The following is a 27,405-nucleotide window of genomic DNA, read 5'->3' as shown; positions in this document are numbered from 1 at the left end:
GGAGTGAGTCGGGTTCGGAGTGGATCAGATGAGCCTCAGACCAGAACGTAACAGACCCAATCTCAGAGCGAATTGGAGCAGAGTGGGTCTGATGAGCCTCAGACTGGACCAGGTCGGGAGTTAGTTGGGATGGTAGAGGGGACAGGGTCGCACTGGGATCAGGGAAGGAAACGAGAGGTTCCTGTAAACTGAGCACCACCTGAATACACACAAGGACAGACAGGACTATCCCTGTGTGCATGGTGAACTCAGGTGTAGAGGATATCTCCTAAATCAGTGAGTCTGGGAGGGTAGTCTCAGTGGGACAATGGTGGGGAGTTAATGGGGTGGGTGTTGAATCAAGAGAGCTGAAGGCAGCTTTAAGGTGGGGGGGGGCAGTGCTCAGTATTGCAGAACAATCTCACAGGCAGGACAGGGGGAAATGTGATCTCTGGTGTGTAATAGGAAGCCACAGGCTGAGAACCTGTTATGGAATCTATCGTTAGGGAACACTAAACTGTTCCCACATCCTATGGACTCACTTTCAACCACTGTTCATCTTACCTTCTGAATATTAATTGCCCATTTATTCATTATTGTTACTATTATTTTCTTTTTGATTTTGCACAATTTGTTTTTTACACTTTGGTTTGTCTGCCTTGTATGCAATTTTTCATTGATTCTGTCATGTTTGTATCTATTATGAATGCCCACAAGAACATGAATCTCAGGGTTGTTTATGGAGACATATATGTACTTTGATAATAAATTTGCTTATCCTACTCTGTCCTGTTGAGAAATGGAGTGTCTAGGGGAGCACTTTGGGAACAGTGACCATAAAATAGTCATGGAAGAGGACTGGGCTGATCTCCTCCTAGATTGGGGCAAAGTCTATTGTGCATACGAGTCAGGAGTACAAGTGCATAGTTCAGTGAATAGTTCCTGTGCTCTACTGCCTGATATTCTGACTATGTGACATCCTGGACTGCACAAGAAGCTGATCCTGATCCTAATGCAACCACTCACACTCTGTTTGAACACTTCAGGCCTAACGTTAATCTCAGTGTTTAGAAGACCCAGCCTTTCCAGTTAGTGACCAGTTACAGTTCCGGCAGGGAATCCTGAGGGATCTTGGCAGGTTAGGGAGCTGAATGGGGTGGCGCCGGGTGAAAAGGGTCAGGAGTGAGGATACCTGCTCCAATACCCACCCACGTGCTTGCCGTACATGTGGTAGTAGAAGCTGACGCAGAAGGGGGTGCTCCGCGGGGTCCTGAAGCCCACCCTGTGAGTGACGTTGTACAGGGGGCTGATGAGTCTGGCCCGGTCACCTGGTCTCCGCGGGGTTGATGCCTCAATGAACATGTAGTAGCCTGAGGGTGGGATATGGGGAGTAGGGGAGTGTGTGGGGACAAAGTGAACAGATTCAGTGCCATGGGTCGCCATCCAATCCGAAAACCACCCTCACCCCCTCCTAGCCCCTCTTCCCCCTCCCTCCGACTCCAACCACCTCAGTGACCTCCAATCCTCTCCCTCTACCCTCCTCCTCGTCCCATTTCCTAACCTGCCTTCTCTCCTCATATTCATCGCCCACTCTCCCACCCCAGCCATCCCCTTCGCCCCACTTATCTCCTCATTCCCCTCTCCTCCAGCCCCCACCCCCTCACCCAACGCCGACACTGACCCGTCCTCTTGCCGCTGTTGTCGAAGCGGGGGCCGGTGTTGGGTGTCTTCTTGGGGTCCTGGGTCACGTTACTCTCCCGTGTCCAGTCGAAGTCATCCCGAGTGTCCTGGGTGAAGCCGCAGATCTGATCATCCTCGAACCCACACACCAGCTCTCCTGGGACACAGAGTGACCAGGGGAGTGTGACTCAGGGTAAGGCACTGGACCGGGATTGTGACCGAGAAGTCGAAAGGGCGAGGGAGTGGCCAGGGCATGGGGAAATGATTGAAACTCTGCTTGACAGGGTAGTGCCAGCGGGGGCGAGGGGGGAGTAACTGGAGGAGGGTTTGACAGAGAGGAGGGTAGTGACTGGTGGGGAGAGTGACCTGGTGGGGAAAAGAGATGGGTGGGGTGTTTGGTGAAAGCAGCAGCCCATGGTGAATGAGGGGAGGTTGGAGGAGGGGAGATGGGGAAGTGGGGAAGGGAAGCGGAATGTAGTAATGGGGGATCCCCAGGTTTAGTAGCAATACCCCAACTCTCAGCAAATGTTCCACATGGAGACCCTTACCTGAGGGCGGCAGAGAGGAAGCGGCTGTGGGGGGAGAAAGGGAAGGGATATGAAAAACAGCCTCAAAATCCCACCCTTCAGAACTACCCCTCCAGATATTCCCTCTACCACAAAAAGCCCCGCTCACCACTCTCCATCAAACCCCCTGTTGGACACACATCTCAACCGGACCCCAAAATAACACCCCACCCCATACACATTCCCCCAATCATACAACACCAAACCCAATGGGAGAGAGGGGAGAGGAGAGGGTGTAAGGAAAGGGGAAAGGGGAGTGGAGAGGAGGAGGAGAGGAGAGGGGACGGAGAGAGGAGGTGGGAGGGCAGAGGGAATGGGGAAAGAGGGGAGGGGATATGGACAGGGAGGAGAAGGGGAGGGGGATGGGGAGAGGAAGTGGGAGGGGACAGGGAGAGGGAAGAGGAGGGAAGGGAGATGGGGAGAAGAGGTGGGAGGGGACGGGGAAAAGCAGAGGGGATGGGGAAAGGAAGGGCAGCGGGGATGGGGAGGAGGAGTGGAAGGTGGGAGAGGGGTGGCAGGGAGGAGTGGGGGGGGGAGAGAGAGAGAAGGAATGCAAGTTCTTCCTCCCTCGCTCAGCCACATTTCCCTCCTTCTCGCCCCAGCACCCCCTTCCCATATCCTTCCACCTCTGATCTCCCCCAGATCTCCCTCCTACTCACATACCCCTACCCCAATCCCCACATCCCGTCTCTACCTCCTCCTGCAACCCCCCCGATCTCCCTCCCACCCATCTCTCACTCACACCCATCTCCCTCCTACTCCTATCTCTCTCTGCCCCTTCTGTACCTCCCTCCAATCAGCCCCTCCCATCTCCCCCCTTTTCTCCCCCACCCCATCTCAAACTCAACCCGCATCTTCCACCTTTCTCTCCCTTATCTGTCCCATCCATCTCTCCTTCCCCTTTCTCTACCTCCCTCCCCTTTCTCTCCCTCCCTCCCCTTTCTCTCCCTCCCTCCCATCTCTCCTACCGCCATCTCTCCCTTCCCCTTTCTATCCCTTCCCCTTGCTCACCTTCTCTCCCTATCTCTCTCCCCATCTATCCATCCCTCTCAACTCCCCCTCCTCCTCTGATCTCCTTCTCTTCCCATCTCCCACCCCACCATCTTTCCCTCCTTCTCATCTGCCTCTCCTTTCCATCTCCGCCTATCTCTCCCCATGATCTCCCTACCATCTATCCCTCTCTCTCATCTCCATCCCCTATCCCTCCCAACTGCCCCTCCCCCTTCTCTACACCCCATCTTACCCCCTCTCCCTTTTCTACTTCCCTTCCATCTGCACCTCCATCCCATCTCTCCCTCCCTATCTCTTCCTCCCCATCTTTAACTCCCCTCCAGTATCCCTCCCCATCCTATCTCTCCCATCCCTCCCTCCCTCTTCAGTACCTCCCCACCATCTCTACTCCCTCTCATCTCAGTAGCTCCCTCCCATATCCCTTCCTGCCCCCATGTCTAGGTCCCATCTCTACTTAGCTGCCCCCCATATTACTTCGCCCGTCCATCCCTCCCTCCCATCTACCCCTCCGTCCCATCTCTTTCCTCCCCTTGATCACCCTCTCTCCTCCATCTCTACCTTCCCAAATTCTCCCTCTGCCAGCTCTCCTTCCCCTCCCATCTCCCTCCCTCCTATCTCTCTCTTCATACCATCTCCCTCCCCTTTACGTACCTTTTTACCATCAGCCCCTCCTTCACCACCCCATCTCTACCTCCTCCCATATCTCTCTGTTCTCTCTTATCTCTCCCTCCTAGCCATCTCCCTCTTAATACCATCCGCCTCCTCCTCCCATCTGCTCCTCCCTCCCCTTTCTCCCCCTCCCTCTCCTTCTCTCACTCTTTCTCTCCACCTCCTTCTCTCCCATTGTTCCATCTCTCCCTCCATTCCTATCTCTTCCTCTCCATCTCTAATTACTCTCCCTTCTGTCTTCCTCCCCATCCCATTTCTCCCTCTCTTCCATCCCTCACTCCCCCTTCAATACCTCCCTATCTTCTGCCCCTCTCTCTCATCTCCCTCCCCCACATCTCCCCCTCCCCCTTGTCTACCTCTCTCTGATCTGTCTCTCCCAACCTATCTCTCCCAACTAATTCCATCTCCCAACCCTTCTGTTCTCTACCTCTCCCATCTGCCCTTCCCTCCCCCTCCCCATATCACCCTACCCCTCAAATCTCTCTCTACACCTTCTCTATCTCCCTACCCTCTGCCCCTCCCTCCTATTCTGCTCCCTACCCCAGCTCTCCCTTCATCCCTTCTCTCTCCCATATCTCCCTCCTCCAGCTCTCCCTCCCTCCATCCATCCCCCATCTCTCCATTCCCCCCACTACCCCTTCCCAGTTCCTTCCCCTCCTATCTCTCCCTCCCCATCTCTCCCACCAACCCCACCTCTACCTCCCACCTCTCTCTCCCTCCCCAAACTCTCCATCCATATTCTCTATGCCCTTCCACAACGCCTTCATTCTCTCTCCCTTGACGTTCTTCCCATGCCCCTCATCACCTCTCTCACTCCACTTCTCCTCTACTCCCCCCCATCCCCATCCCTCCTCAATTCCAAACAACTAGTCTGCCTTTGCTTCCCCCCACCATCTGCATCTCTCTGACCCATTCCACTACCTCCTCATTTAAGACCATAAGACTTCGGAGCAGAATTAGGCCATTCGACCCATCGAGTCTCCTCTGCCATTCCATCATGGCTGATTTATTATCCCTCTCAACCCCATTCTTCGGCCTTCTCCCCATAACCTTTGACGTCCAGATTTATCAAGAACCTCTCAACCTTTAGGGAATCATGCACAAGGACTCCCAAGTTCCTTTGCACTTCTGATTTTTGAATGTTCTCCCCATTCAGAAAATAGTCTATGCCTTTATTCCTTCCACCATTCTGCCAATCTGCCTAAGTCTTTCTGCAGACTCCCTGTTTTCTCAACGCTACCTGCCCCTCCATCTATCTTTCTATCACCCACAAACTTGGCCACAAAGCCACCAGCTCCTTCATCCAAATCAAATGGAAAGAGGGTTACCAATACTGACCCCTGCAGCACGATAGTAGATGCCAGCAGCCAACCAGGCAAGGCCCCATTTATTACTACTCTTTGCCAACCTGCCAGTCTTCTATCCATGTAAGTGTCTTGCTATGGGTTTTTATCTTGCTAAGCTGCCTCACGTGCAGTACCTTGTCAAAGGCCTTGAAGATCCAAATAAACAACATCCACTGACTCTCCTTTGACTATCCCTCCTATTACTCCCTCAGAGAACTCCAAAAGATTTGGCAGGCAAGATTTCCTCTGAAGGAAACCATGCTGACTTTGGCCCATTTTGTCATGTGCCTTCAGATACCCTGAAACCTCATCCTTAATAATAGGCTTCAACATCTTTCCAACCACAAAAAATTAGGCTAACTGGCCTATAATTTCCTTTCTTCTGCCTCCCTCCATTCTTAAAGAGTGATATTTACAATCTTCCAGTCCCCTAGAACCATTCCAGAATCTAGTGATTCTTGAAAGATCATTGCTGATGCCTTCACACTCCCTTTAGCCACCTCTTTCAGAACCTAGGGGTGCAGTCTGGTTCAAGTGATTTACCTACCTTCAGAATTTTTCAGCTTCTCAAACACCTTCTCCTTAGGAATAGCAAGCCCCTTTCTGGCATTATGTTGTGTCTTACACACTGAATACTAACACAAAGTACTTATTAAATTCATCTGTCATTTCTTTGTCCTCAGTACTACCTCTCCAGCATCATTCTCCAGCAGTCCGATATACATTCTCATCTCTATTCTACTCTTTGTATATCTGAGAAGTCTTTTTGTATCCTCTTTTATGTTATTGGCTAGCTTACATTCATATTTCATCTATTCTCTCTATGACTTCTTAGTTGCCTTTTTTTTTTAAGTCCCCAGTCCACTAACTTCCCACTAATTTTTGCTTTATTTATATGCCTTCTCTTTTGCTGTTAAGCTGACTTTGTCATCTCTTGTTATTCACAGTTGCCTCATCCTCCCTTTAGAATACTTCTTTGGGATGTATTTTTCCCGTGCCTTCCGAGTTACTCCCAGAAACTCCAGTGATGTTGTTCTGCTGTCATCCCTGCTAATGTCCCTGTAATTCCCTTTACTCCACTGTAATACTGATACATTCTGATTATAGCTTCTCCTTCTCAAACTGCAGGGTAAATTCTATCATATTATGATCACTGTCTCCTAAGGGTTCCTTTACCTTAAACTCCCTAGTCAAATATGGGTCATTACATCACACCTAATCCAGAATTACCATCCCTCTATTGGACTGAACCACAAGCTGCTTTAAAGAGCCATCTCGTGGGCATTCTATAAATTCCCACTCTTGGGATCCAGCACCACCTAATTTTCTCAATGGCAAACCACTGCTGTAACTTGCCTTGTACGTGGTTCCCCACTACAGAAACTCCGGGATGCGACGTACCTTTCCTTTTTACTTGCATATTGAAATCCCCCATGATTTTCACAACAGTGCTTTTTTTACATGTCATTTCTGTCTTCTGTTTTTGTATCCCACACCCTGGCTGCTATTTGGAAGTCTGAATATAACTCCCGTCAGTCTTTTTACCCTTGCATTAACTCTACCCATAAGGATTCTACATCTTCTAATACTATATCACCTCTTCCTAAAGATTTGATTTCATTTTTTTACCAACAGAGCTACACTACCCCCGCTGCTTACCTGCTTGTCCTTTCAATACAATGTGTATACTTGGATGTTAAGTTCCCAACTATGAGCTTCTTTCAGCACGTTTCAGCGATGCCCACAATATCATATCAGCCAATCTCTAACTGCACTACAAGATCGTCGACCTTATTCTGTATACTACGTGTATTCAAAGATAACACTTTCAGCTTAGATTTGTCTTCCTTTTCGGTTTTGGCCCCATTGTTACTCTGCACCTCATCCCACCGACCTGTCACTTGCCCATTCTTCCTGACAGTCCCACTACACTCTGCATTTAGCTGCCCCACCCTCAGTCCAATCACTGGTTCCCATCCCCTTGCCAAATTAGTTTAAACCCTCCCCAACAGCTCTAGCAAATCTGCCGCAAGGATAACAGTCCCCCTTGGGTTCATGTACAGGTCATTCCTTGCTCAGAAGAAATCCCAATGATCCAGAAATCTGAAGCCCTGTCCCCTTCCACCAGTTTCTTAGTCACACATTGATCTGCTAAATCAACCTGTTCTTACGCTCACTGACATGTGGCCGAGGTACCAATCCAGAGCTTACTACTTTGGAGGTCCTACTCTGCAGCTTCCTACCTAACTCCCTATATTCTCTCTTCAGGACCTCCTTCCTTTTCCCACATGTGTCATTGGTGCTAATATCTACCACGACTTCTGGCAGTTCACCCTCCCCCCTTTAGAATGCTGTGGACCCAGTCTGAGCCATCCCTGACCCTGGTACCCGGGACGCAACATAGCATGGGGGTGTCTTTATCACGTCCACAGAACTGGCTGTCTGCTCCTGCAACTATGGAATCCGCAATCACTACTGCACTCTTCCCTCCTTCCCTTCTGAGTCATGGAAGCAGACTCAGGGCCAGAGACCTGGTCATGACTCCCTACTCTCCCTGCCCCCTCTGCAATCTTCCTCCACACCCTCTACCACTCTCCCCACTGCTTGCCCCTCTCCCTGACACACTCGCGCCCGGTATGGCTGGCACACTAACGGTTGGTGTAGAGGATGGTGCGGCTGGCAGTGTCGCCCGGCCCATAGCTGGTGATGGGGGTGAGGTGGACCCGATAGGAGCGAGGGATCCGGAGGTTGCCCAGAGTGTAGGTGAGGAGGGAGCCCGCCTCGATGCTCTTGTTGACGGTGATCATGCTCGGCTTCAGCCACACGCTGGGTGATCCCTGTCAACACCAGGAACACGAGAGCAGTGAGTGAGGGCCCAGAATAGCGCCGCGCCCCTCCCGCACGGAGCCCCACGCCGCGCCCCTCTCGCACGGAGCCCCGCGCCGTGCCTGCCCCTCCCGCACAGAGCCCACAAACAAAGCTGTGCTAACTAGCCCTAATAATTTTCTAGATCTGCCATAGTTCACCTGCAAAGCCAACAGATGTGTAGGTGATGCACTTTGCACTGGTCTGGACTTCATACCTACAATGCCTCGGCTCCCATGGTACATATGTCAGGATTCTCTTTGTCAATTTCAGGTCAGCCTTCAATACCATCATCCCCTGAGCTTCTGGAAGAGAAACTCTCCAAAAGTTAACGTACCAGGTCCCATCTGCAGGTGGATCACAAACTTCATCTCTGACAGGAGGCAATACGTGAGACCAGGCAATCACATCTCCACATCCCGCTCACTTGGCACTGATGCACCAAAGAGCTGTACTCACTCACCTCTCCTATCCTCTCTATACGCCAGTCTCCAGTGATCCATCAGTTAAACTGATAAAGTTTGTGGAAACACCGCTGTCATTGGACTGATCACCAGAAGCGGCAAATCCAAGTACCACCAGGAAGTAAACAAGCAGGGGATTGTGGAGGCCAAGTCTTTACGTATATTTAAGGCAGAGGATGATAGATTATTAATTGGTCAGGGCATGAAGGGATACGGGAGAAGGCAGGAGATGAGGGCTGAAAGGGAAAATGGATCAGCCATGATGAAATGGCGGAGTAGACTTGATGGGCCAAATGGCCTAATTCTGTTGCCATATCTTATGGTCTTAACTAGTCTCCGTAACTTGTCCGAAACAAGGCAGGAGGCTCACTATCCAGGACCTGCCCTCAGGGAGGAGATACAGGAGCCCGAAGACACACTCTCAATGGTTTAGGAACAGCACCTCACTCTTTGCACTACTTATTTATTTTTTTAATATATTTCTTATTGTAGTTTATAGTAAATTCTAAACACAAGAGATTCTGCAGGTGCAGGAAATCCAGAGCAACACACACAAGTTGCTGGAGGAACTCAGCACATCAGGCAGCATCTACGGAAATGAATAAACAGTTGATGTTTTGAGCCAAGACCCTTCTTCTGGACTGGAAAGGAAGGGAAGAAAGACACCAGAATAAAAAGTTGAAGGGAAGAGATGAAAGACAGCTAGAAGGTGATAGGTGAAGCCAGGTGGGTGGAAAGGTAAAAGGCTGAAGAAGAAGGAATCTGATACGAGAGGAGAGTGGACCACTGGAGGCAGCGAATGAGGAGGGGCTCCAGAGGAAGGTGATAGGCAGATGAGAAGAGGTAAGAGGCCAGTTGATGAATAGAGGAAGAGGGGAAAAAGTTACTGGAAGGAGAAGTTGAGGTTCCTGCCATCAGTTTAGAGGCTACCTAGAGATAGAACATGAGGTGTTGCTCCTCTACCCTGAGAGTGGCTTCATCATGGCAAAAGAAGCCATGAACCAAAATGTCAGAATGGGAATCGGAATTAAAATGGTTGGCCACCTGGAGTTTCCACTTTTGGCAGATGGAGCTGAGGTGTTTGACAAAGCACTCTTCCAATTTATGACCGGTCTCACCAATGTAGAGGAGGCCAGATCAGGAGCACCGGGTACGATGGATGACCCCAATTCATTTGCAGGTGAAGTGTTGCCTCACCTGGAAGGACTGGGTCCCTGAAGGTGAGTGAGGAGGTAAATGGGCATTTCCGTTGCATGCAGGGATACGTGCCTGGTGAGAGATGAGGGAATCATGGAGGGAGCAATCCCTGTGGAAAGTGGAGAGTGGGGGAGGGGTAAAGAAGTGGTTGGTGGTAGGATCCCATTAAAGATGATGGAAGGTGTAGAGAAGGATGTGTTGGACGCAAAGGCTCATGGGATGGTAGGTGAGAAGAAGAGGAACTCTATCCCTGTTAAGGTGGTGGGAAGATGGGGTGAGTGTGGATGTTCAGGAAATGGAGGAGATGCAGGGGAGGGCAGCATCAATGGTGGAGGAAGGGAAACCCCATTCGTCTCTGATGCCCTGAAAGGAAAGCCCCATCCTGGGAATAGATGCGGCGGAGACAAAGGAACTAAGAGAAAGTAAAAGCATTTTTCCAGGAGACGGCGGAAGAGGTATAGTCAAGGTAGCTGTGGGAATTGGTAGGCTTCTAAAATGTATCAGTAGACAGTTTGATTACAGAGATGGAGCAGAGAGATTGAGAAACAGGAGAGGTGTCAGAAATGGACCAAGTGAATTTAAGGCCAGGGTGGAAGTTAAGGGCAAAGATGATGAAATTGGCAACTTCAGCATGGCTGCATGAAGCAGCACCAATGCAGTCATCAATGTAATGCAGGAAGAATTGGGGAGAATTATAGGCTAGCTCTACACAGCTGATGAAAAGGCACGCATAACTGGGGTTCATGTGGGTGCCCGTTGAGTTTGGAGAAAGAGGGAGGAGTTGAACAAAAATTTTTGAGGGTGAGGACCAGTTTTGCCAGATAGAGGAAGGTGGTAGTTGGGGGGGGGGGGGGTGAGTTATCAGGTCTGTCGTCAAGAAAGAAGTGGAGAGCTTTAAGACCTTGACGGGGGACAGAATTATATAGGAACTGGACGTCCATGGTAAAATGAGGTGTCAGGGTGTGGAAACTGAAAGTTACTGAGGACATCGAGAGCATTTGAAGTGTCGCAGTTGTAGGTGGGAAGGGACTGAATCAAGAGGGATAGAATGGAGCTGAGTTATGCAAACACAAGTTCAGTGAGGTAGGATCAGGCAGAGACAATGAGCCTTCCCGGACAGTCAGGTTTGTGGATATTGGGTAAGGAGTGGAAACAAGCAATGCAGGGTAAGGGAACTCTGAGTTTGGTGGCAGTGAATGGGAGTTCTCCAGAGTTGACGAGGTTAGTGATGGCGTCAGAGACAATTTTCTGATGGTCCAGAGTGGGGTCCTTTTTCAAGGGGTCGGTAAAAGGAGGTGTCTGAGCGTCAGCAAGGTGGAGTCAGTCCTCCAGAGTCCAGACTACAACAGCAACCCACTTTGCACTGCTGCGGCAAAAGAACAGATTTTCTGATATAGTTCAGCAAGAATAAACCTGATTCTGAAGTAGGATCTCACTCCCAGTACCAAATTCTTGCCAAGACTGAGCTCTCCCAGACTGTGCACTGAAATCCGTGATGTAGGAGAGCATCTCCTCCATGCCCGCGTTCAATCTGCACAGGATGATTGTCCAGTCCAGATGCCTGTCATCTGTCCATCTCTCAGGTTACATGAACCTCTGTAACAGCTCCCTCACGCCCTCTCACCTGCCCCACACATCCCACCGTGGGGCTCACCTCCTCCTGGGCATCCAACTGATACCTCAGGATGTCCCCGACTGCATTGGGAAGCCGCTGTGTCCACTGCAGGAGGAAGGTGTACAGGTTGGGATGCTGGAGCCGCACCGGGCTTGGGGTGTCGAAATAAAACTCTGGCTCGTAGGCTCGTCCTTTACAGAGAGAAGAGTGAGTGAGCAAGGGCCCTGATCCCGGTATAGACCTCACCCCCTGGTGACAGACATCACCCCCTGGGTATAACGCGTGAGTGGGCAAGGGCTCAGACCCCAGTATAAACCCCACCCCCTGGGTATAAAGAGTGAGTGGGCAAGGGCCCAGACCTCAGTATAGACCCCATCCCCTGGGGACAGACACCACCCCCTTCGGCATAAAGAGTGAGTGGGCAAGGGCCCGTACCTCGGTATAGACCCCATCCCCTGGGGACAGACACCACCCCCTTCGGCATAAAGAGTGAGTGGGCAAGGGCCCGTACCTCGGTATAGACCCCATCCCCTGGGGACAGACACCACCCCCCGGGTATAAAGAGTGAGTCGGCAAGGGCCCGGACCCCGGTATAGACCCCATCCCCTGGGGCCAGACACCACCCCCCCCGGGTATAAAGAGTGAGTGGGCAAGGGCCCAGACCTTGGTATAGACCCCATCCCCTGGGGACAGACACCACCCCCTTCGGCATAAAGAGTGAGTGGGCAAGGGCCCGTACCTCGGTATAGACCCCATCCCCTGGGGACAGACACCACCCCCCGGGTATAAAGAGTGAGTCGGCAAGGGCCCGGACCCCGGTATAGACCCCACCCCCTGGGGACAGACACCACCCCCTCGGGTATAAAGAGTGAGTGGGCAAGGGCCCGGACCTCGGTATAGACCCCATCCCCTGGGGACAGACACCACCCCCCGGGTATAAAGAGTGAGTGGGCAAGGGCCCGGACCCAGGTATAGACCCCATCCCCTGGGGACAGTCACCACCCCCCGGGTATAAAGAGTGAGTCGGCAAGGGCCCGGACCTCGGTATAGACCCCACCCCCTGGGGACAGACACCACCCCCCGGGTATAAAGAGTGATGGGCAAGGGCCCGGACCCAGGTATAGACCCCATCCCCTGGGGACAGACACCACCCCCCGGGTATAAAGAGTGAGTGGGCAAGGGCCCGGACCTCGGTATAGACCCCACCCCCTGGGGACAGACACCACCCCCCTTGGCATAAATAGTGAGTGGGCAAGGGCCCGGACCTCGGTATAGACCCCACCCCCTCGGGTATAAAGAGTGAGTGGGCAAGTGCCCGGACCCCGGTATAGACCCCACCGCCTGGGGACAGACACCACCCCCTCGGGTATAAAGAGTGAGTGGGCAAGGGCCCGGACCTCGGTATAGACCCCACCCCCTGGGGACAGACACCAACCCCCTTGGCATAAATAGTGAGTGGGCAAGGGCCCGGACCTCGGTATAGACCCCACCCCCTGGGGACAGACACCACCCCCTCGGGTATAAAGAGTGAGTGGGCAAGGGCCCGGTCCTCGGTATAGACCCCACCCCCTGGGGACAGACACCACCCCCCTCGGCATAAAGAGTGAGTGGGCAAACGCCCGGACCCCGGTATAGACCCCACCCCCGGGGATAGACACCACCCCCTGGGTATAAAGAGTGAGTGGGCAAGGGCCCAGACCTCGGTATAGACTCCACACCCTGGTGACAGACATCACACCCCTGAGTAAAGAGAGTGAGTGGGCACGGGTCTAGACCCCCAGTATAGACCTCACCCCCTAGGGGCTGAGAGGAGAGTGAATGGGCAAGTGCCCGCACTCTGATATGGATCCCCACTGCCCCAGGTATAGAGAGTAAGTGGGCAGGGTCCCAGACCCTGGGATAGGCCTTGCCCTGCTTTCCCGGGTACAGAGTGAGTGGGCAGAGGACCAGACCCCAGCACGGACCCCACCCTATGGTACGGATCCCACTCCATGGGGGAAGAGAGCAAGTGAGTAGGGGCCCAAACCCCACCCTGTGGGGACAGAGAGCAAGAGGGCAGGGAAACAGTATGGACACCACCCCATGGGGACAGAGAACAAGTGGGCCGGGGCCCAGGCTTCAGCCCGTGGGGCAGAGAGTGAGTGGACAGAGGCCTGGACCATGGTGTGCACCCCAGGCACAGAGAGAGGGAGACTGCCCAAAAGTAACCAGTGAGTACAGTACATCCCCCCCCCCTTGCATTCCCCACCGCCCCTCCTCACCAGTGAGGTTGAAGAGACAGGTCTGCATCCCCACAGCATTGGACATCCGGCACCGGTACACCCCGTACATGCCCGGCCGCAGAGGAGGCAGCTTCAGCTCGGAGCGGTCAGGGGTCTCGAGCTCCAGCCTCTCCAGGGGGTCCTCGCCCAGGGTCCACTCGGCCGACGTCAACTTCATCGGGTTCCCGCTGACCACCCGACAGGTCAGTGTGACCCCGCGGCCCAGCCTCTGCCGCACATCCGCAAACTCTGGCTCCACTGTCAGGGGATCTGTGTGTGGCAGGGTGGGGGAGCGGTGGAGATCGGTCAGTGTGTGTTCCCCAATCGGCCCACCAGATGGACCTAGCCCACCCCCAAACCACTCCCACAATCCTCCCCACACACTGATCCTCTTACCCACATCTCCTTCCCTCCATTTCCCTTTCTCACCCCTCAGACATAGGAGCAGAATTAGACCTCTCGGCCAGTCCAGTCTGTACCGTCATTCCATCATGGTTGATTTATTACCCCTCTCAACCCCATTTTCCTGCCTTTTCCACATGACCTTTGACACCCTACCTATCCACCTCTGCTTTAAATATACCCAATATCTTGGTCTCTGAATTCTGCAGATTCACCATCCTCTGGCTAAAGAAATTCCCCATCTCTGTTTTAAATCTCTCTCTCAGGCTGTGCTCTCCGGTCCTAAACACCCCACTGCAGGAAACACCCTCTCCACGCCCACTCTATTGAGGCCTTCTAACATTTGATAGGTTTCAGTGAGATGCCCCCTCGTGCTTCTGGACTCCAGTGAGCACAGGCCCAGCACCATCAAACACTCCTCATACATTAACCCTCTCATTCCCAGAATCATTCTGGTGAATATCCTCTGGACCCTCTCCAGTGCCAGTACGTATTTCTTAGATATGGGGCCCAAAACTGCTCACAATACTCCAAGTGTGGTATGACCAGTGCTTTATAAAGCCTCAGCATTACATCCTTACTTTTATAATTTAGCCCTCTAAAAATGAATGCTAACTTCGCATTCGCCTTCCTTATCACCAAGTCAACCCGCAAGTTAACCTTCAGGAAATCCTGCACAAGAACTCCCAAGTCCCTTGGCACCTCAGATTTTTAGAATCTTCTCCCCATTCAGAAAATAGTCTGAGCCTTTCTTTCTTCTACCAAAGTGCATAACCTTACACTTCCCGACACTGTATTCCATCTGTCACTTCTCTCCCCATTTTCCTAATCTGTCTCAGTCCTTCTGCAGATTTGCTGCTTCCCTAACACTACTTGCCCCTACCCCAACACTACCTGCCCCTTCACGTATCTTCGTATCATCCACAAACTTGTGCACAAAGCCACCAATTCTGTCATCCAAACCATGGAATAGAACTAGTATGGGCTCTTATCGTGTTTAGCAGCCTTATGTGTGGCACCTTGTCAAAGGCCTTCTGAAAATCCAAGAAAACATCATCCACTGACTCCGTTTGATCATTGATGTCCCAACCCAACCCGTGGCCATAACGACATCCCCAAGCCCCTCCTCCCTCCCTCTCCCTCCTTAACATCTCATCCTCAAGACTCTTACACCCTCTCTTCTTTCAAACCCTACCCACAGCCCCACCACTCTCTTCCCACCCTCTCCCTCCCCCATCCATCCACGAGTCCAGCATGTGTCCGCACGATCTCAAATTCTCGCTTCCCCGACCTTTGCCATTACTGACACAGCCCCTTCCACTGACCCCACCCTCCCTCTGCCCCCCCCACGCACACAACGCACGGTGAACACACCTCTTCCCCGCCCCACGCGCACAGCACAAGGTACACACTCACTCCCTCTGTCGCCCCACCCACCCCAACTCACACAGTACGTTGAAGTGGATGCTCCCCTCCCGGGCGCGGACGTTGAGCGCGTTGTACACTCCGGTGCGACAGCGGTACGTCCCACTCTGGTCCCGGCTGACATTGTCCAGGCGCAGTATCCCATCCAAGGACTCCCACTCCGGCATTCCCGCTGGGAGGCTCCGCTCCTTGTCCTTGTCCATCCGGGACCACAGCACCGCCGGCTTCGGCTTCCCACTCACCACACAGCGCAGCTCCACCGAGGAGCCCTCTATCACCTCCACCACGGGCTGGACCACCTCCAGCACAGGGGGCTCTGGGCAGGGTTGGGCAGGGGACGGGAAGAGGGAGACGGGGTGGAACCAGGAAGGGAGAGGGGAGGGTGGGGAGGGGTAGATGGGGGTTTGGGGTGGTGGCGGGGGTGGGAGTTGGGAGAGGTGGGAAAGGAAGACGGGGAAGTAGGAGAGCGAGAAGCAGAAGTCGAGGGAGGAGAGAGAATGGAGAGAGTCGTAAAGTCACACAGAATAGAACCAGGCCTTTCAGCTCATCAGGTACGTACCCCATTCAAGCCAGTCCCAGTTCCTTTGTTTAACCCATACACCTTTCCTGTCCATGTACCTGGAGACTGCTTCGTTGAGCACCTCTGCTCCGTCCGCCACAACAGACAGGATCTCCCGGTTGCCACCCACTTCAACTCTGCTTCCCATTCCCATTCGGATATGTCCATACGTGGCCTCCTCTACTGCCATGATGAGGCTAAACTCAGGTTGGAGGAGCAACACCTCATATACCGTCTAGTCTCCAGCCCCTTGGTATGAACATAGAATTCTCCAACTTCCGGTAATTCCCTCCCCCTCCCTTTATCTCTATGTCATTCTGCCCCCTCCCCCAGCTGCCCACTACCTCCCTTACTCCTCCTTCTACTACCCAGTATGTTTTCCCCTATTCCTTCTTCACCTTTCCTGCCTATCCCCTCCCTGCTTCCCCTTCCCCCACCCCTTTATCTTTCCCCTTACTGGTTTTTCACCTGGCACCTACCAGCCTTCTCCTTCCCACCCTCCCCCACCTTCTTTATAGGGCCTCTGCCCCTTCCCTCTTCAGTCCTGACGAAGGGTTCCGGCCCGAAACGTCGACTGATCGTTTCCACGGATGGTGCCCCACCTACTGAGTTCCTCCAGCGTGTTGTGAGTGTTGCTTTGACCCCAACATCTGCAGAGTATTTTGTGTTTCCAATTGTCTTTTAAAAGTTTCTTTACCCACCCCAACCACTTCCTCTGGCAGCTCATTCCTCACTCAGCTCTTTCTGTGCAAAAATAAACTTGCCCCTTAAAGTTCTTATTAAATCTTTCCCCTCTCACCGTAAGACTGCAGAGTGCGTCCGTGTCAGTGAGACAGGGCATGTGTGAGTGTGTCAGTGAGCTGGGGAACGTGATAGTGATTTGGGGAAAGTGTCAGTGTGTTGGTGAGTGTGTCAGTGAGTTGGTGAGTGTGTCAGTGTGTTGGGGAATGTGTCAGTGTGTTGGGGAACGTGTCAGTGAGCTGGGGAACGTGTTAGTGATTTGGGGAAGGTGTCAGTGAGTTGGTGAGTGTGTCAGTGTGTTGATGAGTGTGTCAGTGAGTTGGGGAACGTGTCAGTGAGTTGGTGAGTGTGTCAGTGTGTTGATGAGTGTGTCAGTGAGTTGGGGAACATGTCAGTGAGTTGGTGAGTGTGTCAGTGAGTTGGTGAGTGTGTCAGTGAGTTGGTGAGTGTGTCAGTGTGTTGATGAGTGTGTCAGTGAGTTGGGGAACGTGTCAGTGAGTTGGTGAGTGTGTCAGTGTGTTGATGAGTGTGTCAGTGAGTTGGGGAACGTGTCAGTGAGTTGGTGAGTGTGTCAGTGTGTTGATGAGTGTGTCAGTGATTTGGGGAAGGTGTCAGTGAGTTGGGGAACGTGTCGGTGAGTTGAGGAACGTGTCACGGCGTTAGCTAGTGTGTCACTGTGACTGTGTCTGGAAGATGTCGCTGAGTTGGAAAGTGCAGAACGATCTCACCCAGAATGGAGGAGATGTTAATGTCGGTGCTGACCTGTCAGGAACAGTGGAGCGGTGTTCACCAAGGCTGGCGGAGATTTTAGCGTCGACGCTGACCTCGGGAACGACCGAACCGTGGAGTGTGCCGGTGCGTTGGGGCGTGTGTCAGTCAGTGCGTTAAGGGGTGTGTGGGAAAGTGCTCACCCAAGTTAATAGAGATGACCTCGGGAACGGCTGTACTGCGGAGTGTGTCAGGTAGTGTGTGGGTGCGGAGCGGTGCTCACCCAGGCTGGTGGAGATGTTGACGTCGATGCTGACCTCGGGAATGGCTGAACTGCGGAGGGAGGCCACGCACGTGTAGGTGGCGGAGTCGGAGAAGCGCATACTGATGATGTCCAGGCTGGTGACCCCCGGCGGGAACTCCTGGTCGTTGCGGGAGATGATAATGCGACTGCTGGGCCGCAGGGTGCGACCGTTCTTCAGCCAGCGGTAGGTCAGCTCCTCCTGCGGCACTGCCTCCACCTGACAGGACACCTTCACCTCCCGGTCCAGGTGAATCTTCTCATCGTCATGGAACGGGTCGGGGGTGATCCAGAACCGGCCGTTCCACAGGGCTGAGGACAAGGCAAGGGCGGAGTGACTGCTGAGCGTATCCAGTCAGGTGGGACAGTGTAATGTACCAGTTTGGTCTACGGTAGGACCGTGTATCGGACGGTTCAGTGTACGGTGGGAGACTGCGCACGGTGGACACTGCATATGGGACGGTTTTCTGTGTAGGGTGGGTTCTGAGTGCCGCAAGGCGCTGCGTAGGGTGCGGATACGCTGCTCTCACTCACCGCGGACCTGCACCTCCACCGATCGGCGTGCAGGATTGCCGACGCCATTCTGTGCCGAGCAGTTGTAGTGTCCGGCCTGTTCTCGCCTGATGTCCCGGATCCACAGTTTTCCTGCCTGGATGCGGACGTTGTCCGGCATGGGACCGGGGGAGTGAGACCACCAGAGCAGGGGAGGAGGGTCCCCACCAACCACCAAGCACTCCATCTCCACGTCGCTGCCGGGGTCCACCACCAGCAACTCCGGTACCGACACCGACAGCACTGGGGGAGCTGAGGGAGACTGCCTGTCAGTGGGGCATGGGCTGGGGTCACCTTCCTGTCCTTCAGGGGTCAACGTCGCTCCTAAGGGGGTCACCGACAGTGGGGGAGGGGGGTGCTGAGGGAGACTGCCTGTCAGTGGGGGTAAGTACTGGCTTCACCAACCCTCCTGAGTGGCCACCGTCCCTCAGGTCACTGTCTATCCCATATGGTCACTCTCTGTCCCGAGGCATCACAGGTGGTCACAGGTCCCGAGCGGTCACGGTCCTTCCCGAGATGGTTACCACGGGGGTGGGGTGGGGAGGGGGGGGGAGGCTGAATGACACTGCTTGTCAGTCACCGCCTGTCATCTGTGGGGGTGACTGTCCGTCCCGAGGGGTGACATTCAGCACAGACTCAACTTGGGTGTCGCTCTGCTGCCTGAATTTAGAGCTTTCCACCACCGTGGTGAATGAGAGCAGCTCCTCCTCCACACCTTCCCCATGATGTTCACCTCCCCTCGCCTTCTTCCTCTCCCTCCTCCTGACATTACCCCCCTCCCCTCAATGCTATCCTCTGGCACCAGCTCTCCCTCCCCCTCAGCATTCTCACTCGCTGCTCTACCAGACCTCATTCACTCTTGCTCCCACTTCCTGTCTCCTACCTCGCTGGCCCTGCATCTCTCACCTTCCCTCAGTGTCATTCTCGTTGTCTTTTTGTCCAGTTCCCTCTCTCACTCTCTGCCTCCGCTCCCTGTTACCGCCTCCCCCCTAAAGCACATTGATGAGGGTAGAGCAGTGGATGTGGTTTTATACAGATTTTAGTAAGACATTTGATAAGTTTCCTCTTGGTAAACTCATTCAGAAAGTCAGGAGGTATGGGATCCAGGGAAAACTTGTCTGTGTGGATTCAGAACTGGTTTGCCCACACAAGGCAGAGGGTGGTAGTGAATGGAGAGTATGCTGCCTCCCGATCCATCGCTAGTGGTATTCTGCAGGGATTCTGTTCTGTGAGTGTTATAAATGATTTGAATGAGGAAGTGGAAGTGACACAAAGTTTGTCGGTGCTGTGGATAGAGTAGAAGGTGCCATAGGTTACAATGGGATATTGATAGAGTGCAGAGCTGGGTTGAGAAGTGGCAAATAATGCTCAATGCAAAGAAGTGTGAAGTGATTCATTATGGAAGGCCAAACCTGAATGGTTAATGGTAGGATTTTTAGAGGAGTGGAAGAACAGAGAGATCTTGAGGTCCATAACCATAGATCCCTCAAAATTGGCACACAAGTTGATAGGGTGATTAGGAAGGCCTATGGTGTGTTGGTCTTCATTAATTAGGGGATTAAGTTCAAGAGCTGCAAGCCTTCTAGTTTTATTTCAATGGCTTCCTTTACCAGGCGGTCTCAAAAGCCATTGGTGCGACACAGTAGTTTTGTGCTATCAAAGTCAATGGCCATTGTGAATGCAGTGTCTGCTACCACCAATGTCTCCGGGTAACCCAAGTGGATACATCTCCTGTGCTCCTTGATGCAGGTTTCCATCCTGTGTCCCGTCTGGCCGATACACGCTGCTCTACATTCACAGGGAATCCTGTAAATGCCCACTGCCCTGAATCCCAGGTCACCTTTGAACATCCTTACAGGCTTGTGGACAGTATTAATCTGGTATTTCTTCAGGATCCTAGTGATCCTTCCAGAAACAGTGGAAATATAGGAAAGACAAGCAATAGCGACAGGTTTCTCCTCATTTCAAGATTCCTGATTTTTCCGTCAGCCCTATTAAGGGCCCGATTGATCTCCTTCAATTGTAAACAAGGTGGGAGAGCAGAAACCTGATTGGATAAGGACTAGCCAATCAGAAGGGACGGACGATGGGGGTATAAATACCACCGGACTAGACATGCTCAGGCATCATCCCTGATGAAGATGGCAGAGCTTGTCATCAAAAAGTTGGTTATAATCGCTATCTGTACCTGGCTGGAAGCCCGAGAAGAGTTTATTCACTGCAAAGTAATTTTGCAACTCTATAAAACCCGAGTTAGACCAACTTGGAGTTTTGTGTTCAGTTCTAGTTGCCTCATTTTAGGAAGGATTATAGGAGCCTGAAGACACACACTCAATGATTCAGGGACAGCTTCTTCCCCTCCACCAACAGATTTCCGAACACTACCTCACTACTTTTTTTTCCCTTTTTGCATTATTTATTTAACTGTTAAAATTTATATACTTTAATTTACAGTTTATTATTTATTGTAACGTAATGCTTCCACATAACAACAGGTTTCATGACATATACCGGTGGTATTAATTCTGATTCTGATTCTGATATTGAAGTTTCAGAGAGGGTACTGAGGAGATTTACCAGAATGCTACCTGGATTGGAGAGCATGTCTTATGAGGATTAGTTGAGCAAGCTAGGCTTTTTCTCTTTGGAGTGAAGGGGGATAAGAGGTGACTTGATGGAGGTGTGTAAGGTTATGAGAGGCACAGACAGAGCTGGGATCCAGTATTGTGTTTTCACTGGGCAGCAATGGCCAATTCCAGAGGACATCCATTTATGGTGAGTGGAGGTAAGTAAAGGTTGGATGTCAGAGGTAGGCTGATTACACAGATTGGTGGATGCATGGAACACCCATGGTGGTCGAGGCAGATACATTAAAGACTCTTAGGCATATGGATGATAGAAAAATGGAGGGCTGGCTGGGAGGGAAAGGTTAGATTGATCTTAGAGTAGACAAAAAGTTGCCAGAATATTGTGGCCCTGATTTGGGCTGTAAATTTTCATGTTTTCTTTCCCCACTTCTATCTCCATGTCCTCTCATTCTCCCAGTCCCCCTGCCTCCCCTTTCTTTCCATCTGCCCCCACCCCAATGCTTCTCTCTCCTCCCAGTTACTGTCCACCTCTTCCCTCTCTCATGCAGGGTTGCTGAGTACAGAGGCATATCCTCAGCTCATCCTGACTACTAAGAACGACCCCCACTAACCCTACTTCCTAGCACCTGATCCTCACCATCGCATTTCTTGTCCAGAAACATCTCCGATGCTGTGAGAGTCTCTCCCACCACCACCCTGTCAGGGAGTGTGTTCCCCAAAGCCATCCCCACTCAGGTCTCCAGCTCTCAGCCCTCACCCCAAGTCCATACCCAAGAGCTTTAGGTGCTATCCCTAACAGACACACAATGATCCGTCCACCCTTCACATCCTCTGCTCCAGGGAAAACACACCAAACCACTTCTGTCTCTCTGGGAACTGGAACGCCCCATCCGGGGCAATATTGCCAGTATCTCCCTCCCACTGTATCCCCTGCCTGTCTCCCCCTACCGTTCCCGAGTGCAGTCAGTATAATGGGTGACGGGTGGGTGGGAGCACTGACCGGTGGTGTTCTTCAGCTGGAAGGAGGCAGATTTGTCAGGAATGTTGCAGACGTTCCGGACGGACACCAGGCAGGTAAAGTTGGCGTAATCTCGAGGGCGCAGGTCTTTCAGCTTTAGGACTTTGGTCTCACCCTGTGGAGAGCAGGCCATGATCAGAGCAGGGACACCCACACACAGCCACTCTGTGCAACAGCTCCCTACTGGCAGGGAGAAAGGCCCAGCAGTGGGGGCAATCGGTGCCCACCCTGAGCTGGGCAGGGCGAGGTGGATGAGCGGGAGGAAAAGGAGTAAACAAAGGGGTAAGTGAAGAAACATAGAAATATAGAAAATAGGTGCAGGAGTAGGGTCCTGACGAAGGGTCTCGGCCTGAAACGTCGACTGCACCTCTTCCTAGAGATGCTGCCTGGCCTGCTGCGTTCACCAGCAACTTTGATGTATGTTGCAGGAGTAGGCCATTCGGCCCTTCGAGCCTGCGCCGCCATTTATTATGATCATGGCTGATCATCCAACTCAGAACCCTGCACCAGCCTTCCCTCCATACCCCCTGATCCCCGTAGCCACAAGGGCAATATCTAACTCCCTCTTAAATATAGCCAATGAACTGGCCTCAACTGTTTCCTGTGGCAGAGAATTCCACAGATTCACCAATCTCTGTGTGAAGAAGTTTTTCCTAATCTCGGTCCTAAAAGGCTTCCCCTTTATCCTCAAACTGTGACCCCTCGTTCTGGACTTCCCCAACATCGGGAACAATCTTCCTGCATCTAGCCTGTCCAATCCCTTTAGGATTTTATACGTTTCAATCAGATCCCCCCTCAATCTTCTAAATTCCAACGAGTACAAACCCAGTTCATCCAGTGTTTCTTCATATGAAAGTCCTGCCATCCCAGGAATCAATCTGGTGAACCTTCTTTGTACTTCCTCTATGGCAAGGATGTCTTTCCTCAGATTAGGGGACCAAAACTGCACACAATACTCCAGGTGTGGTCTCACGAAGGCCTTGTACAACTGCAGTAGTACCTCCCTGCTCCTGTACTCGAATCCTCTTGCTATAAATGCCAGCATACCATTCGCCTTTTTCACTGCCTGCTGTACCTGCATGTCCACTTTCAATGACTGGTGTATAATGACACCCAGGTCTCGTTGCACCTCCCCTTTTCCTAATCGGCCACCATTCAGATAATAATCTGTTTTCCTATTTTTGCCACAAAGTGGATAACTTCACATTTATCCACATTAAGTTGCATCTGCCATGAATTTGCCCACTCACCCAACCTATCCAAGTCACTCTGCATCCTCTTAGCATCCTCCTCACAGCTAACACTGCCACCCAGCTTCGTGTCATCCGCAAACTTGGAGATGCTGCATTTAATTCCCTCATCCAAGTCATTAATATATATTGTAAACAACTGGGGTCCCAGCACTGAGCCTTGCGGTACCCCACTAGTCACTGCCTGCCATTCTGAAAAGGTCCCGTTTATTCCCACTCTTTGCTTCCTGTCTGCTAACCAATTCTCTATCCACATCAATACCGTGTGCTTTAAGTTTGCACACTAATCTCCTGTGTGGGACCTTGTCAAAAGCCTTTTGAAAATCCAAATATACCACATCCACTGGTTCTCCCCTATCCACTTGGGCAAGGTGTGCAAGTTAGGGGTTAGATGAGGGGGTAGGCAGAACAGTGGGTAGGTGTGGGAGGTAGGGGCAAGGGTGGGAGTAGTTAGAGTGGTGGGCAAGGGGAGGAAGGGTAAGGGGGGTTGTTGAGCGCTTAGACAAGGGGGTAAGATAGGCAGAGGGGGTGGGAAAGCCAAAAGTCAGATGTATCATTATTGCAAACAAGAGGAAATCTGCAGGTGCTGGAAATCCGAGCGACACACACAAAATGCTGGAGGAACTCAGTAGGACAGGTGGCATCTATGGAAAAAAGAATACAGTTGATGTTTCGGGCTGTAACGTTGACTGTACTCTTTTCCATAGATGCCATCTGGTCTGCTGAGTTCCTTCAGCATTTTGTATGTGTTGCCCTGTATCATTATTGCAATGGAGTAAATGGAATTACTGAGGCATGAGCGAGGAGCTGGCCAAATTGATTGGAAGCGGAAACTAGCAGGGATAATAGCAGAATTTTTCGGAGCGATTTGAAGGTGCAGGATAGATGCATCCAAACTAATTCTAAAGGCAGAATGAAAATGGAAAAGATAAAATATGAAGGTAAGCTAGCCAAACATATCCATGACGATACCAAAAGTTTCTTGGGATATATAAAGAGTAAAAGAGAGGCAAGAGTCTATTTTGGACCACTGGAAAATGAGCTGGAGAGGTAGAAATGAGAGAAGAGGAAATGGTGGATGAACTGAATAAGTATCTTGCACCAGTCTTCACTGTGGAAGTTTGAGGGTGTCAGGGAGCAGAAGTTGTCATTAATAGGGAGAAGGTGCTTGGGAAACGAAAAGATCTGAAGGTAGATAAGTTACCTGGACCAGATGGTCTACACTCCAGGTTTCTGAAAGAGGTGGCTGAAGGGATTGTGGCAGTATTAATAATGATCTTTCAAGAATCAATAGATTCTGGCATGGTTCCAGAGGACGGAAAATTGCTAATGTCACTCCACTCCTCAAGAATGGAGAGAGGCAGAAGAAAGGAAACTATAGGTCAGCTGGTCTGACCTCAGTAGCTGAGAAGATGTTGGAGTCGATTATTAAGGATGAGGTCTCAGGGTATTTGGGGTACATGGTAAAACAGGCTGTCAGTTAGCATGGTTTCCTGAAGGGAAAATATTGCCTGACAAATCTGTTGGAATTCTTTGAGGAAATAACAAGCAGGATAGACAAAGGAGAATTGGTGGATATCTTTTCAGAAGGCTTTTGATAAGGTGCCATACAAGAGGCTGCTTAGCAGGATTACACAAAAGACACCAGCCTGGATAGAAGAATTGGCTGACTGGCCGGAGGCAAAGAGTGAGAGCTGGCTGCCAGTGACTGGGGTCTGTGTGGGGACTGCTTCTCTTTATGTTATATGTCAATGATTTGGATGACAGAATTGATGGCTTTGTGGCCAGGTTCGCAGGCAATATGAAGATAAGTGGAGGGGCATGTAGTGTTGAGGAAGCAGAGAGGCTACAGATGGACAGACAGATTAGGTGAAGGGGCAAAGAAGTGGCAGATGGAATACAGTGGCAGGAAGTATATGGCCATGCACTTTAACAGAAGAAATAAAACCATAGACAATTTTCTAAATGGAGAGAAAGTTCAAAAATCCAAGGTGCAGAGTTCTTGTGCAGGATTCCTAAAAGTTTAATTTGCAGGTTGAATCGGTTATGAGGAAGGCAAATGCAATGTTAGCATTCATTTTGAGAAGACTAGAATATAAAAACAAGGATGTAATACTGAGAATTTATGAGGCACTGGTGAGGCCTCACTTGGAGTATTCTGAGCAGTTTGGGGCCCCTTATCTAAGAAAGGATGTGCTGACATAGAAGAGGGTTCAGAGGAGGTTCATGAGAGTGATTCCAGGAATGAAAGAGTTACTATATGAGGACCAACTGATGTCTCTGGGCCTGTACTCACTGGAATTCAGAAAACTGAGGAGGATCTCATTGAAACCAATTGAATGATGAAAGGTCTTGATGGAGTAGATGTGGAGAAGATATTTCCGATGGTGGAGGAGTCTAGGATGAGAGGGCACAGCCTCAGAATAGAGGGAAGGCCATTTAGAATGGAGATGAGGAGGAATTTTTTTAGCCAGGGACTAGTGAATCCGTGAAATTCGTTGTCACAGACAGCTGTGGAGGCCAAGTCATTGGGTGTATTTAAGGCAAAGACTCACAGATTCTTGATTAGTCAGGGCATTAAGGTTTACAGGGGGAAGGCAAGAGAATATGTTGAGAGGGAAATGGATCAGCCATGATGAAATGGCAGAGCAGACTTGATGGGCCAAATAGCCTCATTCTGTTTCTGTATCTTATAATCCTAATATCCTATATCGGTGGTTGACTTGAGCTATTCAGGAGCATTCTAACTAGCTGGGCAGGGGGATGGGAACCAGAGCAGTAGGTCAGAAAGTGGAGGAATTGAAAGGAAGGTGGATGTCATGGCCAGTCAGTCTGTGAGGAAGGACGGGCTGGGGTAAGGTAATAGACACAAAGGAATCAATGGGGTGAAGTGTGTGTATTTTAATGTTCAGGGTAAGTGGTAAGAGTGAGGAACTTATAGCCTGGATCGGTACGTGGATTATGACTTGGCTGAGGGAGTGACAAGACTTTATACTTTAATATTCCAGGGTTTTGATGTTTCAGATAGAGAGGGAGGTAAGACAGGGGTGAGTTGCACTATCAGTAAGGGATTACAGATGCATCCAGAGGCAGGGCTCATTCCCGGAGTCTGAGAATGCATACATCAAGAGCAAGGAGATAACTAGGGAACGGGTAGCATCACTCAAGGAGAAACGTGGGAAACCTGTGCTTGGAGGACACGCACTTAAAGTGAGAGGGGTTACATTCGCAGGAGATGTGCAGGGAATGTTTTTTTCACACAGGTGCCCAGAAAGCGCTGCTGGGGTGGTGGTGCAGGAAAGTAAGGTAAAGTTCTTGGATCTGCACTTGGTTGTGCGGAGATTGTATACAGAGGGTTAAGGGTGGGCACTGGCGTTCGGAGAGCTCCATATTGAGGGATGGGGTCTGGAGGGAGCTCGTACCGAGGCATGGAGTACAGGAGGGCACGATGAGCTTGGTGACTCCACTGACCTGAGTATAGAGCGGTTCGTAGATGTCGACGCCCTGGTCCTGTTTCTGAATGACTATCTGACCGCCGCGTTTCCAGGTGAAGTGTGCGGGGGGGTTGGAGCTGACCGTGCAGCGGAGAAAGACCGTGCGCTCCCGGTAGTAGTTCTCGCCGCGGACGTCGCTCACGCTCTGGTGAACTGTCAGCACCGGCTCGTCCAGGTCTGCAACACAGACACCATCAGAGAGGGCAGTCATCCCGGTAACGGAACGGGCAGCCCTGGTGACAGAGGCACCATCATATGGGGCGGTTACCCCGGTAACAGAGGCACCGTCAGAGAGAGGGGGATATCCCAGTAATATAAGGTACGGTCCCGGGAACAGAGGAGACTGTTCCACTTACAGAGACTCCTGTCGGAGGGAGCTGGAGTGGTCCTGTTAATGGGGGAAACCATCCAATAATGGGGAAGGATCCCAGTGACATACACAGTCCCCCACCCCACCCACCCGGGAATGGGCCCAGGGCCCTGCGATGGCCTTGAAAATGGCAGCAACAAGTACCAGCCCCTTTGTCAGGGAGACTGTGTCTGGCCCATGGGAACAGGGACCTTCTTTCCTGCGAAAGGGCACCCAGGAGAAGGACGAGCTGTCACTGAGCAATTAGACCAATAAGCCTCTCGTTAACATGGCAAATGGTAGTGTGAGTCTCTCTGGCAATGAGGGGTTGACTTAGGCAGTGATCCCAGCCTAAGGCAGTATCC

At 51.6% G+C, this 27,405-nt stretch overlaps 1 protein-coding gene across 1 annotated transcript in view; it reads right to left on the bottom strand.

Annotated features, from left to right (window-relative positions):
* Positions 1 to 27,405, bottom strand: part of LOC134342558 (MAM domain-containing glycosylphosphatidylinositol anchor protein 1-like) — a 49,883-nt gene that overhangs the window by 6,732 nt on the left and 15,746 nt on the right. Inside the window, exons 4-14 of the mRNA XM_063040846.1 lie at positions 26,669 to 26,868; positions 21,930 to 22,062; positions 18,324 to 18,593; positions 17,772 to 18,101; positions 15,503 to 15,796; positions 13,654 to 13,923; positions 11,432 to 11,583; positions 7,905 to 8,088; positions 2,208 to 2,231; positions 1,661 to 1,816; positions 1,188 to 1,349 (exon numbers count right to left, since the gene is read on the bottom strand). Coding sequence (XP_062896916.1) covers positions 1,188 to 1,349; positions 1,661 to 1,816; positions 2,208 to 2,231; positions 7,905 to 8,088; positions 11,432 to 11,583; positions 13,654 to 13,923; positions 15,503 to 15,796; positions 17,772 to 18,101; positions 18,324 to 18,593; positions 21,930 to 22,062; positions 26,669 to 26,868 — 2,175 coding nt within the window. The remainder of the gene's footprint in view (positions 1 to 1,187; positions 1,350 to 1,660; positions 1,817 to 2,207; positions 2,232 to 7,904; positions 8,089 to 11,431; positions 11,584 to 13,653; positions 13,924 to 15,502; positions 15,797 to 17,771; positions 18,102 to 18,323; positions 18,594 to 21,929; positions 22,063 to 26,668; positions 26,869 to 27,405) is intronic.

The sequence above is a fragment of the Mobula hypostoma genome, chromosome 2, assembly GCF_963921235.1.
Source record: "Mobula hypostoma chromosome 2, sMobHyp1.1, whole genome shotgun sequence".
NCBI classification, from domain to species: domain Eukaryota; kingdom Metazoa; phylum Chordata; class Chondrichthyes; order Myliobatiformes; family Myliobatidae; genus Mobula; species Mobula hypostoma.
Note: the sequence above shows the minus strand (reverse complement) of the source record. Positions and strands in the feature narration are given on the sequence as shown.